We start from the raw sequence: 19,097 nt of genomic DNA, 5'->3' as shown, positions 1-19,097 counted from the left end.
CATCTGCATATTCAATAATATGATAAAATATAAAAAGATGGGGGTTTTCAAGCCCACTGACAATTTCTGTTCTCTCTCCCCTGCTTTCCCTTCACCTGATCCCCATGCCCTGTTCCTATCCCCATCCCCTTTTCCATTCAGTTCCTTCCTTTAATCTACCTCCAGTATCTATTTCTTTTTCCCTACTGAGAAAGATTCAAGTATCCTCCCTTGGAACCTTCTTCTTATTTGGCTTCCTTTGGTCTGTGTATTGTAACATGGTTATCCTGTACTTAATATTCATTTATAAGTAAGTACGTACATACATGTCCTTTCAGGTCTGCTTACCTCATTCAGGATGATATTTTTTAGTTCCATCCTTTTGCCTGAAAAATTCATTATGTTCTTGTTTTTAATAGCTAAGTAGTATAGGGGTGATACCCAGGGGTGGGGGCACCCCCCTTCTCATAGGAAAAGTAGGGGTAGGAGTTGTGTGAGGGGGGACTGAGAGGATGGGGGGCTGATATTGGAATATGAAGTGAATAAATAAATAAATAAATAAATAAATAAATAAATGAAAAAATATTTAGAAAAGATAGTGATCATATTTATGTACTCTGTTTTTCATTTCTGGAAATGAGTCTAAATTATAAAGAGTGATCAACATTCTCCATATATTGATAGTTTGGCAACTAAAATTTTTGTTACATTTATTTGTTTTAGAGGGGTTGGGGACAGCACAATGTGCATGTGGGGTTCTCCTTTTCCAATGTGGATTCCCAGTTATTGAACTAAGGTTTTCAGGCTTATTGTCAAGTATCTTTACCTGCTGAGCCATCTCATCAGCCCTGGTTTGACAATTTAAAGATAGCCTCAAATTCTTTGCTACCCCTCTCATTGAAAGATGGAGCCTAATATATCTTCTAATTAATTCAAGCTAGTCCTAGGGATTTGCTTGACAAATAGAACAAGGCAAGAGACTACCATATTACGGGGTTTCAGGATTATAAGATTCTCTTAAGCTACATATTGAACCATGATCAATCTAAAGGAAGCAGTTGCTATCAAGAAGTTCATGAACTTAAATATTATGGTTTGATTTTTATGTTCTTATAGTGTGGGGGTTGGGGGGCTCTTCATGTGTTTGTATTTCTGAATATTTTTCTTTGTTTTTGTTTTGTTTTATGTTGTGTCTTTTTTTTCTCTGTCTCTTTCCTTTGTTTTCTTCTGTTTTGTTGGTTGGTTGGTCTGTTAGTATCTAAAAAAGACTGATAGACAATGTGGAGTTGGATGGGTCAGGATGTGGGGAAGATCACTAAGGAGACAAAAGTAAACTTTATAGGGAAATTTTGCAACTGAAAAAATAAGTGCATTTATATTAAGACAGGCAGAGTACAAGAAAGCACAATCCTAGTGTCATTAGGAAGATAAGTAGAAAGGTCTCTTTCTACAGGTATCTACTACCAAGCTGACTAGGCTTCGATGTGTAAGGAAAGAGCATACCTGAGCATTCCAAAAAGAGATTATATGGAGAAAAACATGCATACCAAGCCAAGAGTAATACTCAAGGGACAAAGCAGATGGCTTCAAACACATCTTCCCAAATGTCTCCAAACATCCAAGTTGCCCCAAGTTTTTCATTCATTGTTAAACATAGAGAGTGCGTCTGTGCTAAGTTTTGTACAAATCTCTCACCCAAGAAATAGAAGCCTGATAAAACAGTCCAACAATATTTGGAAATAGTAAATACCCTCCTTGTGTTTAAGTGGTTAGTCATTTCCTAATGTTTATTAAGAAGTTTACAGTAGCATACATATTGTTTGCCAGTTCCTGCCTCCATGAACTGTGTGTGAGAGCAAATGGTGTTACAATGGTATGTATAAGAGAATCTATGCATCTCTTTTACAGGTATCTGCGATGCTTTTATTGGGCAGTTCGAACTTTAATTACTATCGGGGGCCTTCCAGAGCCACAGACTTCATTTGAAATTGTTTTCCAATTCTTGAATTTTTTCTCTGGGGTTTTTGTTTTCTCCAGCTTAATTGGTCAGGTAAGCTGGCAATGTATCCCTATGTACAAAGTATGTTCATTTTTAATGATTAACAATATTTATAAATTTTATGGAGGAAATATTGAAATCTGTGGTCCTTTTGCTCCTTTCTCTTCCTTGTGTTGCTACCTTTTACCTATTTAATGATGTGGAAAAGAATGTACTTGGATCAGCACTAAAGCATTGACTTTTGGTGAGGTAACAGACTCGCTACTTAGTCTAGGCTAGCCTCAAACTTATGGTTAGCTTTCCTCTCGTTGAAAAATGGATTCAAATTCTTAGTGCTAGAGTTACATAAAAGTGCTGCCTTAACCAGGTGGTTTTCCTTTTTAGGCATTAAATCTTCCATAAGACCTGACAGGCGATTTTGTTAGGATATAAACCCTTTGAATTTACAGTAAAAACATTATAATTCATAATACATAATGGAGTCTAGAATTTGAACCAGGTGTTTCAAAGAACATGTATTTTTGCATAATGTGTTGCCAAGTGCACAATGCAAAGTAGGTCTGTGATGTATCAGAACCAAGGCTACAGTGAAGTTATGCCAAACAGCCTGGGCAAACTCTACCAGAGACACTTCATACTCATTACATATTTTATTTAATTAATTTTGGCCATTATGAATTCAGAAAAAATTTATTGTCTTGATTTTGCAGCCCCCTACTCAGTAATCCAAGTCCATATAAGGCTATAATACATGATTTAAGAGCTCAAACTGTATCACAAAATCAATAAACACACTAGAAACACATTCCTACCACATTCACTGCAGTATGGATAAAATTCATTCTGAAACAATAAGATGATATTTGATATTTGATACTACTAAAAAATTGTCAGATCTCAACTAGTGCATCAATTAATGTTAACTGTCTCTAAACATGGCATATGGAAGAGTTCAGAAGCTGTCTGCTGTTCAGTAAAGGGAAGCCTCTCAGGTTATATGGGAGAGATGCATATTGAGGTGTTTTCAAGGGTCAGGTAGTATCCAGTTACCACCAACAGGCAGTTCTGTTGATCATAATTACTTATGGAAATATGTCAGTGGTAAAGCATGAAATGTGTTTGACATTCAAACAGCACTGATGAGACAAAGGGCTTTTGGAAATAAGAAACAAATTCAAGAATAAAATATCTTAAGAATTCTGAATATTAAATCTGAGTTTTGCCTTGAAAGCAATGGAAAGTCAGCCTATGAAAAGCATTGAGCAAGGAGATTCAATGTTAATTATAATATAAATTAAATAGGACCAGCATTTTTAAATGTGTTTTTGAAGATTTATTTATTTTATGTATATGAGTACACACTTGCTATCTTCAGACACATCAGAAGATGGCATCAGATCCCATTACAGATGGTTGTAAGCTTCCATATTGTTGCTGGGAATTGAACTCAGGACATCAGGAAGATCATCCAGTGCTTTTAACCATTGAGCCATCCCACTAGTCTTAAATATGTGTTTTATTTTTGCTTAGGTATAGTAACTAGCAGATTAAGGACAATTGCTATTGAAAAGATATCAAGGATCAAAGTATCCACACTTTGGTCTTCCTTCTTGAGTTTCATGTGTTTTTTGAATTGTATCTGAATTTATGGGCTAATATCCACACATATCATCATGTGTGTTCTTTTGTGACGGTTAGGAGCTGAAGGGGTTTGCAACCCCATAGGAAGAACAACAATGTGAACTGACCAGTACCCCCAGAGCTTCCTGAGACTGAACTACCAACCAAAAAAAAAACACATGGTGGGACTCATGGCTCCAGCTGCATATGTAGCAGAAGATGGCCTAGTCGATCATCAAGGGCAGGAAAGGCCCTTGGTCCTGTGAAGGTTCTATGCCCCAGTATAGGGGAATTCCAGGGCCAGGAAGTGGGACTGGATAGGTTGGGGAACAGGGAGGGGGGGAGGGGTTTTTTTGGAGGGGAAACCAGGAAAGGGGATATAACATTTGAAATGTAAATAAAGAAAATATCTAGTAAAAAATTTTAAATTTTATTCTAAAAGTGATCAAGGGTCTTAAAAGAAGGGAGCATTCCATACAGTGAAGATGAGGATATTGAACAAAATAATAAGACACTACAGCTGGGTAAGCATCAAAGTTAGCTAATTCAGATAATTTCATCAAGCTTTGAGATGTAGGTCTATTGTTCCAGTGCCTAATACTATACTATAGAAGAGGTAGATAAGGAGACTATATGATGGCTATATAAAGAGTAGGAATTATGGATTAGTTAACTTGAATTATAAATAGGACTCTCAGAAGAGAGTCTCAGAGATGGCATGACCATCTCTCAGAAATTGGCCACAGCTAGGAGGAGCAAGCAAGTATCAAATACAAACACATAAAAATACAGACAGTAAATAGGCAGCTATTGTCAACGCACATAGGCATGTCAGGTTCAGCTTAGATGTGTTAATGCACTAGAAAGGGAAGTTGGGAAGACAACTCCATTAAAAAAATTAGTTACTGGACAATAAGTTTCAAGAAGTTAAACACTGTAAGTGTAAACTATCATCAATAATAGAGAAACTTACTAATGGTTAAAATATAAAGCTAGTTAAAAATAATTTCAATTTAAATGCAGTGAAACAGCAAAACCATTATTCTTTGTGGCATAATGTACCATAAATCCATGTGAGGTGCATTCACTGTTTTCACATTTTTTGAAAATGAGAAGATCCAATTTCTATGAGATTAGGAAGTTCAGCTGGATGTGGTGCCACACATCTTTAATCCCAGAATATGGAAGGGAGAGGCAAAAAGATCTTTATGAGTTTGAGGCCACCTGGTCTACATAGTGAGTTCCAGGACAGTCAGAGCAACATAGTGACAGTCTCAAAAAAAGACAAGATGAAGAGCCATTGCAAGTCATACACTGTCTTAAAGTAGAACAGTGTATGATTAAATGGACAGTTAAAGGAAAAATCCAATACATATTGAGCACTTGATGTGTGCCAAGCAGTTTTCAAAAGACTGGGAAATGATAACTCTGTCCTGTGATCTGAGCACTTGGGAAGCAGAAACAAGAGGAAGGGGAAAAATCAAAGCCAGTCTAGTCTACACAACAAATTCAAACTCAGCCTGTACTGCATTGCTAAACTCTGTCTCAAAATCAATAAAGAGAGAAAAATGAAAATGATGTCTGCCCAGCCTCAGTGCACTGCTTTCCCTGGACAGCCACAGCTATATCACCTGAGAAAGCCTAAACATGGACTCTATTTTAGACCTACTGAAACCACAGCATGCATCTTAAAAAATCTTTTGATGAGTGAATTTCTAATTATTAATTTATTTATTTATTTATTTATTTATTTATTTACTTACATCCCAAATACTGCTCTTCTCCATTTCTCCCTCCCCTTCTCATCTGATAGGGTGGCCTTCCCCCAACCCTGGTGCATCAAGTCTCTGCAGGATTAGGCTCATCGTCTCCTACTAAAGCTAGACAAGGCAGCCCTCTGTTATAAATAAACTGGGGGCCTTGGACCAACCCATGTATGATCTTTGGTTGGGGGCTCAGTCTCTAGGAGCTCCCAGGAGTCCAAGTTAGTTGACCCTGATGTTCTTCCTGTGGTGCTGCCATCCCCTTCACAGTGTTCAGTCCTTCCCCTAACTCTTCCATAGGGGTCCCCAGCCTCCATCCAATGTTTGTCTGTGGGAATCTGCATCTGTCTCAGTCAGCTTCTGGGTAGAGCCTCTCAGGGGACAGCTATAGTAGTAGGCATCAATCTAAATGCACAATATAGCAGCATTAATAGTGTCAGAAATTGGTGCCTGACCATGGGATAGGACTCAAGTTGGGCCAGTCACTAGTTCGCCATTCCTTCGGGTTCTGCTCCAACTTTTCCTTTCATTTCTTTTAAACAGGACCAATTTTAAGTCGAAAGTTTTGTTGGTGGATTGGTGTACCCATCCCTCTACTGAGAGTCCTGTCTGGCTACTGGAGATGGTTTCTTAAGGTTCCATATACTATTGGACATTTTGGCTAAGGTCACCCACATTGACTCCTGGGAATCTCCCCCATCCGAGGTCTCTGGGACTTCCTAGATATTCCCCTGAGCCTGCATCTCAACTCCAACAGCTGCATATTTTCATTAATTTCCCTGGGCCTCTAGTCCTCTCTCCTGTCTCTCCCCATACCTGATTCTGCTCACCAATTCTCCTTGCACTCCCCTCTTCCACCCAGATCCCTCCCTCTGCTTCCTATGACTATTTTGTTTCCCCTTCTAAGGGGGATTCAACCATCCTCACTTGGGCCTTCTTTCTTGTTTAACTGTTTTGGTCCTGTATTGTTGTATCCGGCCAGCGGATCACAGGTCTGGGTTCTAACCTGGAAAGGCATTTTGGAAACCTGGAAGAGAAGAGGGGCTAGGCTGCGGGAGATAAGGAGGAAACCAAGACAAGGCTCTGCTCAAGGTTCAATTTTAATGTCAGCAAACACTTTATAAAGAAAAGGGGAAGCCCATCCCTGGTCAAGCAAAGTTCCTTTGAAGTAGATAGGTCAGCCTTTTAGTGGGAACTCGTGAAGATCGCAGTTCGGTGCTAACTCTGGAAAGTCTTGGAAGAGAGACCTCAGGCAGGTTGGGCCTTAGGCAGGTAGTGGCACATCAAAGGAGCAGCACAGCAGGTGGCTCCGCTTAAGCGGCAGATGGTCACAGCCAGCCTTGCTAGGCTGGAAGGAGGTAACACTATATTGTGTATCTTGGGTATTCTGTACTTTTTGGCTAATATCCATTTATCATTAAGTACATACCAGGAATGTCCTTTTGGGTCTGGGTTACCTCACTAAGGATGATATTTTCTAGTTCCATCCATTTGCCTGCAACATTGATGAAGTCCTCCTTTTTAATAAGTGAACAGTATTCAATTGTGTAAATGAACCATATTTTCTATCTACATTCTTCAGTTGAGGAACATCTGGGTTGCTTCCACTTCTAGCTATTGCAAATAAAGCTGTCATGAACATAGTGGAGCACATGTCCTTGTGGTATGGCGGAGTCTATTTTGGTTATGTGCCCAGAAATAGTATACCTGGGTCTTTAGGTAGAACTATTTCCAGTTTCTTCATAAACTACATTGATTTCCAGAGTGGTTGTCTAAGTTTGCAATCCCACCAGCAATGGAGGAGCATTCCCCTTGCTCCACACCTCCAATATGTGCTATCGATTTAGTTTTTGATCTAAGATATTCTGATTGGGTAAGGTGGAATCCAAGGGGGTTTAGATTTGCACTTCCGTGATGACTAAGGGTGTTGAATATTTCTTTAGGTGCTTATCAGCCATTAGAGATTCCTCTGTTGAAAATTCTCTATTTAGATCTATATCCTATTTTTAAATGGGTTATTTGGTTTGTTGATGTTTAATTTCCTGAGTTCTTTATATATTTTAAATATTAGACCTTTTTCAGATGTAGGGTTAGTGAAGATCTCTTCCAAATCTGTAGGCTCACATTTTGTCCTATTGACAGTGTCCTTTGCCTCACAGAAGGTTTACAATTTCATGAGGTACCATTTATCAATTGTTAATGACAGAATCTGAGTCATTAGTGTTCTGTTCAGGAAACTTTCTCCTGTGCCAATGTGTTAAAGACTGTTTCCCATTTTCTCTTCTATTAGATTCGGCGTATTCAGTTTTATGTTGGGGTACTTGATCCACTTGGATTTGAGTTTTGTGCACAGTAATAAATGTGGATTGCTATTTGCATTCTTCTACGTGCAAACCATCGGTTAGACCAGCATCATTTGTTAAAGATCATTTGCTCTATAATACAGCTTGAAGTCAGGGATGGTGATTCTTCCAGAAGTTCTGTTATTATCAGGATTCTTTTGGCTACCCTGGGTTTTGTGTTATTATACAGGAAGTTGAAAAAATGTTCTTTTAAGATCTGTAAAAAGTTGTGTTGGAAATTTTGATGGGAATTACATTGTATCTGTAGATTGCTTTCAGTAAGGGGCCTATGTGTACTGTTTTAATCCTACTGACCCATGATCATGGGAGATCTTTCCATCTTCTGGGGGTCTCCTTCAATTTCTTTCTTCAGGGAGTTGAAGTTTTGTCATATAGATTTTTCACTTGCTTGGTTAAAATTACACCAAGACATTTTATATTATTTGTGGCTATTGTGAAAGGTATCGTTACCCAATTTCTTTCTCAGCCTGTTTACCATTTGTATATAAGAGAGTTAATGATTTTTTTAATTAAGTTTGTATTCAACCACTATGCTGAAGGTATTTATCAGCTGCAGGTGTTCACTGGTAGGATTTTGGGGTCACTTATGTATACTATTGCAACATCTGCAAATAGCTATATTTTGTCTTACTCCTTTCTAATGTGTATCCCCTTGATCTCCTTTAGTTGTTTTATTACTCTAGCTAGAACCTCAAGTTTAAATTCAGCCACTTTGCTGAAGCTGTTTAGCAATTGATAGAGTCCCTTTCATGTTAAAAGTCTTATAGATATCAGGGATTCAAGGGACATACATAAACATAACAAAATCAATATGCAGGAAGCAAATAGCCAGTAAATTTAATGGAGAGAAACTTGAAGCAATACCACTAAAATCAGGGGCAAGACAAGACTACCCACTCTCTTCCTATCTACTCAATATAGTACTTGAAGTTCTAGCTAGAGTAATAAGACAACAAAAGATTAAGAGGCTGCAAATTGGAAAGGAAGAAGTCAAGGTATCGTTATTTGCTGATGTTATGAGAGAATACATAAGCAACCTCCATAATTCTACCAGAGAACTCCTATGGTTGACAAACAACTTCAGCAAAATTAACTCAAAGAAAATCAGTAGCCCTCCTTCTGGTGATTCTTATGTATGTGAAAATCTGATAAGTATAGTGTACTTGCCTTTAAAATTGCATTTGAAGATGTAACCTGGACAAGCAACACCTGAAACTGTGGTACTGATATACAAGGGAAAGATTAAAGATGCAGATAAAGATATGTGTCTTAACCTCTCAGAGTGATTAAAAGATGCTAGGAAGTAAACAGAAACAAAAGTAAGAGAGCCCCAAACAACATTGTCATGTGTTCAAAATCTAGACATATGGTCATACCAGTGACTATGCCTCAAATTAACCATCATTGTTTACTCCTGAATTCTACTTTCTGATATAATCCACATACCCTGATATTTTCTAACTCTCTAACCTTCATATGCTTCTCTACACTAGAACTCATTGCAGAATACATATTACCCTTACTTCCTACATCAGTGAAACCCAACACTGGTAGAGGATAGTACCTAAGATGTTTGAATGGATACAATACCAATTCTTTGACCCTCAAAACCATTTAGTAAGTCTTAACTTTGTCCTTGAATCCCGGCTAACACCCTTGTTAAATCTCTCAACCTAGCCTCTGATAAATCATATCTGATAACCTTCAAAAACTGAATAATGCTGTTTGTGGCACATGAATATGGAAAGAGAAGATCTAGGTATCATGACCATAGAAAAATATTTACACAACTGTTGAAGAATAAGAGCCTCTGAAAGACGGACATTACAGACTGTCTGTATAGCTATTGGACAAATACTTTGAAAAAGTAGTAGATATTATTATGTCTAAAACTGTAAATTGAGGAAGCCATCACAATGTATGGTATTTGAGCTATATTTTTAAAAAAATCAAGAGGTTTTTTTTCCATAAGCAGAAAAGACTTCACAGCTACTAGAATGAATGAGCAAAGTATTAGTGAGACCTGGCTTTCCTCCTATAATAAACTCACAGTCAAAGCAAATTTATAACCACTTGCTTCTCTCTATGTGAGAGGAAGAGCCAAGCAATATATCTTTTTTGTGCTGAGACCTTAAAGATCTGCTTTTAACCTAGAGTGGGTTTTTATGGCTGAGTTGTAAACATCCGAGAACTGAACCTGACAGTTCCTTAAGGACTGTCACAGCGGCAGTCAACGCTTCAGTAATTTCAGCACATTTCAACTTCTGCTGAATACTGTGCCTTGAGCATGGTACGATTTGATTTTATCCGTCTAAACAACACACAGGGAAGAACAGAGGCTGGAATTGCATGACAAGTTGAGCCTACAGAGGCAACCACCCTGGTTGATCTATGAAAGGTACTTTAGCAGAGAGACTCTCAAAACCGACTAGCCATTCTGCAGGATAATTGTTCATCTCTTGTTATACTTCCCTTGCATCTGTGCATGGATTATAGTTGTTTTAAAATGTCGACTATCATTTTCACAGTAATTTATAAATATATGAAGATTGTGTGCAGTCACCTGAATTATGAGACCAAAGCCTCACAAAAATCTCACATTATTGGTCTAATGGGCTTTATTATTGTCAGCGAGATAATCTCATTTCCTACCTTTTATTAAGGCCTGATGTCGGTGTGTTAAAATCAAGTAATCAGGACAATAGACAGATATTGTGTAAGAACAAGCAATTCAGATGGAATTTCTCTCCTGGGTGTAAATGACCATATTTATGGTTTTAGATGCGTGATGTGATTGGGGCAGCAACAGCCAATCGGAACTACTTCCAAGCCTGCATGGACCATATCATTGCCTACATGAACAAATACTCTATTCCTCCGAGTGTGCAGTATAGAGTTCGGACTTGGCTGGAATATACATGGAACTCGCAAAGAATCCTAGGTAAGCATGACCAATGACTGCTTACATTCCTGTAAACTTTATCACATAATAAAAATTATGTGAGATAGAAAGAGTTCTTTGGAATTGACTAACAGGTTGAAAAACAAAGATCTCTCCAGCATTAATTTAACATGAATAAATTTTTCTTAAATGTAGAGCCATAATCCAAGGCAAGTTTTGGAAGAAAAAGATGAAAGTCTACTTAGTTCCAACCATTTGCAAGAAATTACACAGTTTGCCTCACACACATACACACACACACACACACACACACACCCATACGCATATATAAACACATCGTGCACACACACATACACACACATGAATGCATGGGTACACACAGGCAACACACATACATACTTACACACATACAAGCACACACATTCTACACACATATACACACCTGGACACATGCATGCCACACACACACACACACAAAAAAAAATAATTAGAGAAATTAGATGTCATTGACCCCTTTTCAGAAGCAAAGAAACAGCTGAGATTCCTACTGCAAACTTTGGCCAAGGAGTCATAACTGCAACTGAGCTCTGAATTCATTGTCCAAGCTCTTGTTCTGCCTGTGACAGCTCCTCTCCTCTGGATCACAGTGTACAAAGAAAGCTCAAGTTTTCAGGCCATTTTCATTACACAGCATGGTTTGCAGTTAGTTCTAAGAGACCATTATTTATCAATATTGTCTACCCTGTAACATCAGTACTTGAGCTCAAAAAATAATATTTACTAAAGCATATAAACTGCTATGATCTAGTTGACAATAAATGCAATTTTTTAGTTTTTTCTGTAAAAAAAAATAAGAATTAATATTACTGAGAAGTCAACACAAAGCTACTTCCTTTAGTGAAAAAACAAGATTTTTCAAGTCACAAATTTTTCTCAGATAAAAAAGTGTCTACTAGTTCTGGTTATAGGACTTTTTCTTCACCAGTCTGCCACTGGTGAACTGAGCCCTCAGAATGCTCATAATGGCCTCCTCTTTATATCTATAGCTATCATGAGAGCAATTCAAGGGGCAAAGAAATTACAAGGAGTGACTCCTAGTGGCAACTACAGACATAGATTCAACTCTGGCTTACTGGGACAAATAGTCCTCATAAATAAGAAACAATTTTATTTTATTTTATTTTATTTTATTTTATTTTATTATTTCATTTCATTTTATTTTATTTTGCTTTATTTTATGTAGAAGGACCTGCATGTATTTACGTACAGTGTAAGTATGTCTGGTGCCTGCACTGGCAAAAAAAAAAAAAAAAATGACTTCAAGCCCCCTTCAACTGGAGTTACAGATGGTTTCGGGCCAACATATGTGTACTGGGAACTGCAAGAGTGGCAACTGCTCCTTACTACTGAATCGCCGCTCTAGCCCCGAAATAATGTTTTATATGAAATATGGCTATATTTATGATCTATGTTGCAATCAAGTTAGCAATATAGCACAATAATTTTTTCTTATTTACTTAAGTAGATGTAGGAAGATATCCAAAATAAAACTGAATATAGTATGTGTATGAAATCCCAGCACTTCTAAGACAGAGGCAAGTGAGGCTGTGAGTTGAAGGCTAGCTAGTCCATATTGCAAGTTCCAAACCAGACAAGATGAGAGACAGAGACAGAAAGAGAGGGGGGGTGGGGGGGAAGAGAAAACAATCTAGACAATGCAACTCCATGAACCAGGAGCATACTTGATATTAAGAATGGACAATTTTGTCTGTGCAATATTTTGTCAGTCTGTTAGTCCATCACTTAATTCATGTGTGAAAAACAAATCCATAATGTATTCAGGTTCATTACTGAGTTAATACACAACTAAATAACAATAATTTAAATGTACTCACTTAGCACATTTCTTCATTAGATTATGTTCCCAGCTGAGGTGCCTACTAATTATGCTTAACCCAGCAAGTCACTTACAGCCTCTCTGAGTTTAAATTCTTTTATTCTTCTCCTAACTGCAAAGTAGAAGCAAATTCCTGGTCCAAGGATTATTATAAAGGTCAAGTAAGATAATGGACACAACAGATCTCCATATGCCTTCAAACACGCCACCACTCATCATTTGCCATCTTTGAGCTGCCAGGGCTGGCAGAAACAAGACCTAGATCACTTTTCCATCTTAGTCTGTTCACTAACCTTTGTCTCACTGGCATTAAATTTAATCTCTTAAAATTTCTAAAAACAATGCTCTGTAATATTCAGTTTGCCACTTATAGTTAAAATATTTCTTTGCTCTCATGAGCAAAAGGGCACCATTGTGATGTGTGAAGGTCTGAGTATGCCATTGCCTGTAATTCCAGCACTTGGAAGGCCCCAGCAAAAAAAAAAAAAATGCTGTAAGGCCAACCTGGGCTACACTGCAAGATCTTGTCTTTCAAAACAGGAGAGGACAATCTGAAACTCCAGTGTAGTGAAGATGAAGGGGGATCCCTAGAACCTATTGGCAAACCAACCTAGTCAGAGAGTTCCTAGATCAGTGAGAACCTCTATCTCAAAAGTCAGAGTGGAGAGTGATCAGGGAAGAACCCAGGTGTCTTTCTCTAGCCTCTACACAAGCACACATGGCATATGTACACACATGAATTAAACACACACACATGTGCATAAGCACATAAACACACATATGCATACACACACACAGCCTTGATGGTAGGTATGTAGATCTAATATGTATAATAAAGACACTGATTTTTTAAGATATATTTGTTTATAAAACATTTGCATGTTGTTCATTTTCAATTATTTTTCTGCTTACTCTTTGGTGAATTGTTTTACTAATTATTCTACTTTGGAGACTGATATATTTATTTTTACAAAGATGAGTCCAACTTGCTTGAGAACCTCCCAACAGCAATGCAGTTGTCTATTGCCCTTGACATAAACTTCAGTATCATTGACAAGGTGGAGTTATTCAAGGCAAGTACTTTTATAATTAATAGAAAGATACAATATCAATTTCTCAAAAAAAATTCTAGGTTCTTGCTTTATATAGACTGTGAATTTTTTCTATCTTTCCATTTTAATTGTTATTTTATTAATTTATTTGGTTTGTATGTACAGTGTGGAAGATTTAGAAGAATACACATGTGCTAAGGTATACATGTGGTTATCACTGTAAGAGTCAGTGGGTCAGTGGATAGAGCTAAAGTCAACAGACATGGCAGCAGGTGCTCTTACCTGCTGAGTCATCATCTCATTGGCCCTGCCTTATGTTTTAACAAAGTCAAAATAACCTGGACAACTTACAAGAATCCAAAAGATTATGGGTCCCTGCTCAACAGACAATTTGCTCTTTAGAAGCCTCTCTTTTCTAATTAGTGTCAAGGAAGAGAAGTTATTCAGACAAGTTCTTCAGACTCTTCTTGCATAAATTTAAATTTAATTAAACTCCACTGTTCTGTTTTCGCTAACAAGAGCATCACCTTCCATTCTGAACGTGCCTTGGCAACTTATGATGAATCAAGTTCCCAGATCAGCTCTGCACTGACCTACTCATGTAACTAGTATTATTAGTGACAACACTTTAGATGTAGCTTTCTTTAAGGAAAATGCTATATCCTTCAATATAGCATTGGTCTGCCTAGAATCTGCAATAATAAAAATAAACCAAGTTTAGGGGTTCGGATGATGGCATCATCACCAAAATTTATGCTGAAATTCCAATCCTGTATTAAGAGATTTAGGGCTACTGAGTGACTTATAAAAACTCTATTTTCTTGCTGTACGTCTTTTTCCAGAGAGGCATGGATGTTTATTCACTCCAGACAGAAAAATGATGACAAAATAATCCTTGCTCGAGTAAAGCAGTGAGTGTACAGAAATTACCTATAAAGGTGTAAGCAAGGAGTTACCTACAGAAGCATGGGTAACTCAAAGGCATGGCAGGAAAGCCCACCCCACCATCAATAGTGACTCAAAAAGCTGCATCTTGAAGTTCCCTGCTCAACTTTGAAACAGCTCCCCATCCCCAGCAACTACTTACTGCTTATGTCGCCTTACAGACAGGCCTTCTGAAGCTGGCAACTTTCTGAGCTTTCTGGATCTTAAAACTTCTGTGAGTCTCACAAGTTTCATTACCTTCCTATGAGTACCCTCCTCTCTCAAGGAGAGACTGTCAGAATTCAGAGGACACAGCTACATATCTCCTGAGTATGAATGCACAAACAGACTAAGAAGTGTTAGTTTGGAGTGATAAAACTACTTCATGGAAAAAATTTGATTTCCAAATCTTCTGTCCCTGGGAGAGGTTCATGTTAGAACAATAATTTAGACCTCTCCATATAGTGATGAATTTTGAGCCATAGCATCCATGTGAACACTGAATTCCTGCAAAGACCAAAAAAAATGCAATTTTTGAAAAAGCACATGACTTGAAATACATAATTACCACCACTAAACTGTAGATGACAAAACAGAAACTGTGTCGTGGACTGTTAGACAAAGTTACTCCAAATCCTGGGACCAACCACTGGCTGACTCCTTATGCTACTAGAAGCAAGTCAATATCCAAGAAGTCTGTTCTAGATTTCTACCAGGATTTTGATAAAAGTATGAAAGAAATTAAACATTTTTAGACAGTGAATAAAGCCAAATTAACAGCAACAAAATAGGAAAGTAAAATATTTCAATGTTTAGAAGACTGCTAGTTCTTTAGGAATTCTTTTTAGGCCTAGGATCTTTACTGACTTCAAACTCTGCAAATCACAGTAACAGATGAGATTTCTCTAGATTTTTACCTAATATAAGTTTTGCTGATTACTTAAACTACATGAAGTCTAACGTATCATGTCATGAATAATAAGTTTTAAGAGTGACACTGATTTTGAATATTTTTTTTCAGCTAACTGTGAGAAGCAGGATTGGGTAATAGGCCAACTAACAAGACAGAAATCTGATCAACAATTGCTTCTAGCGTGGAGTTGGGAATGGAGATATCAAAGAGGAATGTGTCTATAGGACGGAGTATACAGAAGTTTCAGCCACAGAACAGCTGTGAGATCTCTCTCCCTCCCACAGTATTTATGCAGTTATCACCTGCTATAGGGAGGAAGGCTAATTAGAGCTGATATACTTGATCGAAAGCAATGACTCAACTAGTGGTCCGCTAAGGAGAACACTTCAATTCTGGACCTGAGAGCCATGTGTCCTCCCTAGACCCCCTTCTTTTTACCTAAACTCTTTGCATCTATATATTATAGCTTGGCTATCATTTACTTAATGGCTAATATCTACTTATAAGTGAGAACATACCACATGTGTCTTTCTGGACCTGAGTTATCTCACTCAGGATTTTGTTTTTTAGTTCCAACCATTTGTTACAAATTTCATGAAATTATTTTTAAAACAGCAAAGAAGTACTTCATTGTGTAAATGTGTAACTATATCACAGTTTGTTTATCCATTTTTCTGTTAAGGGATGTCTAAGTTATTTTGTTTCTAGCTATCATGAATTAAACTGCAATGAACATGGTTGAGGAATTGTCCTTATGATAGAATGGAGCATCCTTTGGATATATGCCCAAGAGTGGTATGCCTAGGTTTTGAGGTAAATTGATTCACAATTTTCAGAGGAATGTGATATTGATTTCCATAGTGGCCATACAAGTTTGCACTCCCACCAGTAATGAAGGGGTGTTTTTCTTGCTCCACATCCTTGCCAGTATGAGGTGTTACTTATGTTATTGATCCTTGCCATTCTGACAGGAGTAAATGGAATCCCAAAGTAGTTTTCATTGCATTTCCCTGGTGGCTAATGTTGAACATTCCTTTAAGTGTATCTAAGCCATTTGTGACTCTTCAATGGAGTTTAGATCTGTACCTCATTTTTTAAATTAAATTATTTAGTTTTTGACATCTAACACTTGAGTTCTTTATATATTTTGTATATTAGATGTCTATCAGATGTGAAGTTGGTAAAAATATTTTCCCATTCTGCTACTTTGTCCAATTGATAGCATCCTTTACCTTACAGAGGCTTCTTCATTTTGTAATGTCTCATTTATTAATTGATGATTTTAGGTCTATGCTATCCATGTCCTCTTCAAAAGTCATCTCTTGCAACAGTGGGTTAAAGGCTACCCCCCCCCCTCGATTTCTATTCTACCAGGTTCAGTGTATCTAGATTTATATTTAGGTCTTTGATCCATGTGGACTTGAGTTTTTTGCAGGGTGAGAAATATGGTTCTATTTGCATTCTTCTACATGCAAGCATCCAGTTTGAACAGAACCATTGTTAAAGATGCTGTCTTTTTTTCCAGTGTGTTTTTCTGCCTTCTTTATCAGAGATTAGGTGTCCATAGGTATGTAGACTTATGTCCTGGGTCTTCAAATTGATTTCATTTATCAATATGTTGGGTCTGTTTTTATGCCAGTACCATGCAATTTTTATTACTATGTTTCTGAGTACAACTTGAAATCGGGGATGGTGATACCCACAGTGGTTTTTGTCTGGAAGACCTATATATTGGTGAAAGTGAGATACTGAGAGGTCTCCACTATCAGTGTGTCAGGCTCTATATGTGATTTAAACTGTAGTAGTGATTCTTTTAAAGACTTGTTTGCACTTATGTTTGTGGCATCGATGTTAAGAATTAAAATGTTGTCTTGTCTTGGTAGATTTTTCCTTCCAAGAGTATGTACTGTCCTTCCCTATCTCTTTTGAATAGATTTCGCTTGAAGTTTTTTTTTTTTTGTTTGGTTTTTGGTTTTTGGGTTTTTTTAGCTATTAAAATAGGTACACTGGTTTGCTTCTTAGGTTCATCTGTTTGGCATATCTTTTCTAACCCTTAACCTGAGGTAATATCTATCTTTGATGTTGAAGTATCTTTTTAGATATGGCAGAAGGAGGGATTCTGTTACTTTAATCCAATCTGTTAGTATGTCACATTTTATTGGAGACTTTAGACCATTGATGTTGAGAGATATCAATGACCAATGAGTATTGATTCCTGTTCTTTTGGTAGTGGTGGTGGTGGTGGTGGTGGTGGTGGTGGTGGTGGTGGTGGTGATGATGATGGTATTAGAAAGTGTGTGTGTGTGTGTGTGTGTGTGTGTGTGTGTGTGTGTGTGTGTGTGTGTGTGTATGTGTGTGTTTCCCTTCTTTTGGTTTTGCTTGTGAGATTATTCATTAGCTGTGTTTCCATGGCTATAGGTAGCATCTTGAGGTTGGGGTTTTCCTTCTAGTTTCTTCTTTGGGGCTGGATCTGGAGAACTGGATTTGTAGATAGCTATTGTTTAAATTTTATTTCTATCATGGAATACGAAAAAATTTTCTCCACCTATGGTGAGCAAAAGTTTTCCTGGGTAGAGTAGTCTATGCTGACATCTGTGTTCTTTTAGAGTCTATAGCACATCTGCGCAGGTCCTTGTGATGCTTAGAGTCTCCACTGAGAAGTTACATGTAACAGGTCTCCCTGTATATATTACTTGATCTTATAGATTTTAACATTTTTTTGTTTTGTGTTTTGATTATTATGTGGTGAGGGGATTTTCTTTTCTGGCCCAATCTAATTGGTGTTCTGGATATTTCTTTTACCTTTATAGGAAATTCTTTGTTTAGGTTAGGAAAATTTTTTTCTATGATTTTTTTCTATTTTTTCTTTTTTTTATTAGATATTTTCTTCATTTACATTTCAAATGCTATCCCCTTTCCTAGTTTCCTCTCCGAAAATCCCCTATACCCTCCCCCCTCCCCCTATTCCTCAACCCACCCCATCTTGCTTCTAAGCCCTGGCATTCCCCTAAATTGAAGCATAGAATCTTCACAAGACCAAGGGCCTCTCCTCCCATTGATGGCCAACTAGGCCATCCTCTGCTACATATGCACTAGAGACACGAGCTCTGGGGTACTGGATAGTTCATATTGTAGTTCCACCTATAGGGTTGCCCCTTCAGCTCCTTGGGTACTTTCTCTAGTTCCTTCATTGAGGACCCTGTGTTCTATCCAATAGATGACTGTGAGCATCCACTTCTGTATTTGCCACGCACTGGCATAGCCTCACAGAAGACAGCTATATCAGAGTCCTGTCAGCAAAATCTTGCTGGCATATGCAATACTGTCTGGATTTGGTGGTTGTTTATGGGATGGATCTTGAGGTGGGGCAGTCTCTGGATGGTCCTTCCTTCAATCTCTGCTCCAAACTTTGTCTCTATAACTCCTTCCATAGGTATTTTGTTCCCCCTTCTAAGAAGGAACAGATATCCACACCTTGGTCTTCCTTCTTGAGTTTCATGAATTTTGCAAATTGTATCTTGTATTCTAAGTTTCTAGGCTAATATTCAATTATCAGTGAGTGATTATTATGTGTGCTCTTTTGTGATTGGGTTACTTCACTCAGGATGATATCCTCCAGACTCATCCATTTACCTAAGAATTTCATAAAAGCGTTGTTTTTAATAGCTGAGTAGTGCTCCATTGT

The 19,097-nt window shown here is 37.6% G+C and overlaps 1 protein-coding gene across 1 annotated transcript in view; it reads left to right on the top strand.

Annotated features, from left to right (window-relative positions):
• Positions 1-19,097, top strand: part of Cngb3 (cyclic nucleotide gated channel subunit beta 3) — a 211,722-nt gene that overhangs the window by 129,963 nt on the left and 62,662 nt on the right. Inside the window, exons 11-13 of the mRNA XM_085838484.1 lie at positions 1,888-2,029; positions 10,506-10,665; positions 13,499-13,596. Of these exons, the coding sequence (XP_085694610.1) occupies positions 1,888-2,029; positions 10,506-10,665; positions 13,499-13,596 (400 nt within the window). The remainder of the gene's footprint in view (positions 1-1,887; positions 2,030-10,505; positions 10,666-13,498; positions 13,597-19,097) is intronic.

This window comes from Mus caroli, unplaced genomic scaffold (assembly GCF_978045245.1).
Source record: "Mus caroli unplaced genomic scaffold, Mus_caroli_1 scaffold_6, whole genome shotgun sequence".
NCBI lineage: Eukaryota > Metazoa > Chordata > Mammalia > Rodentia > Muridae > Mus > Mus caroli.
Note: the sequence above shows the minus strand (reverse complement) of the source record. Positions and strands in the feature narration are given on the sequence as shown.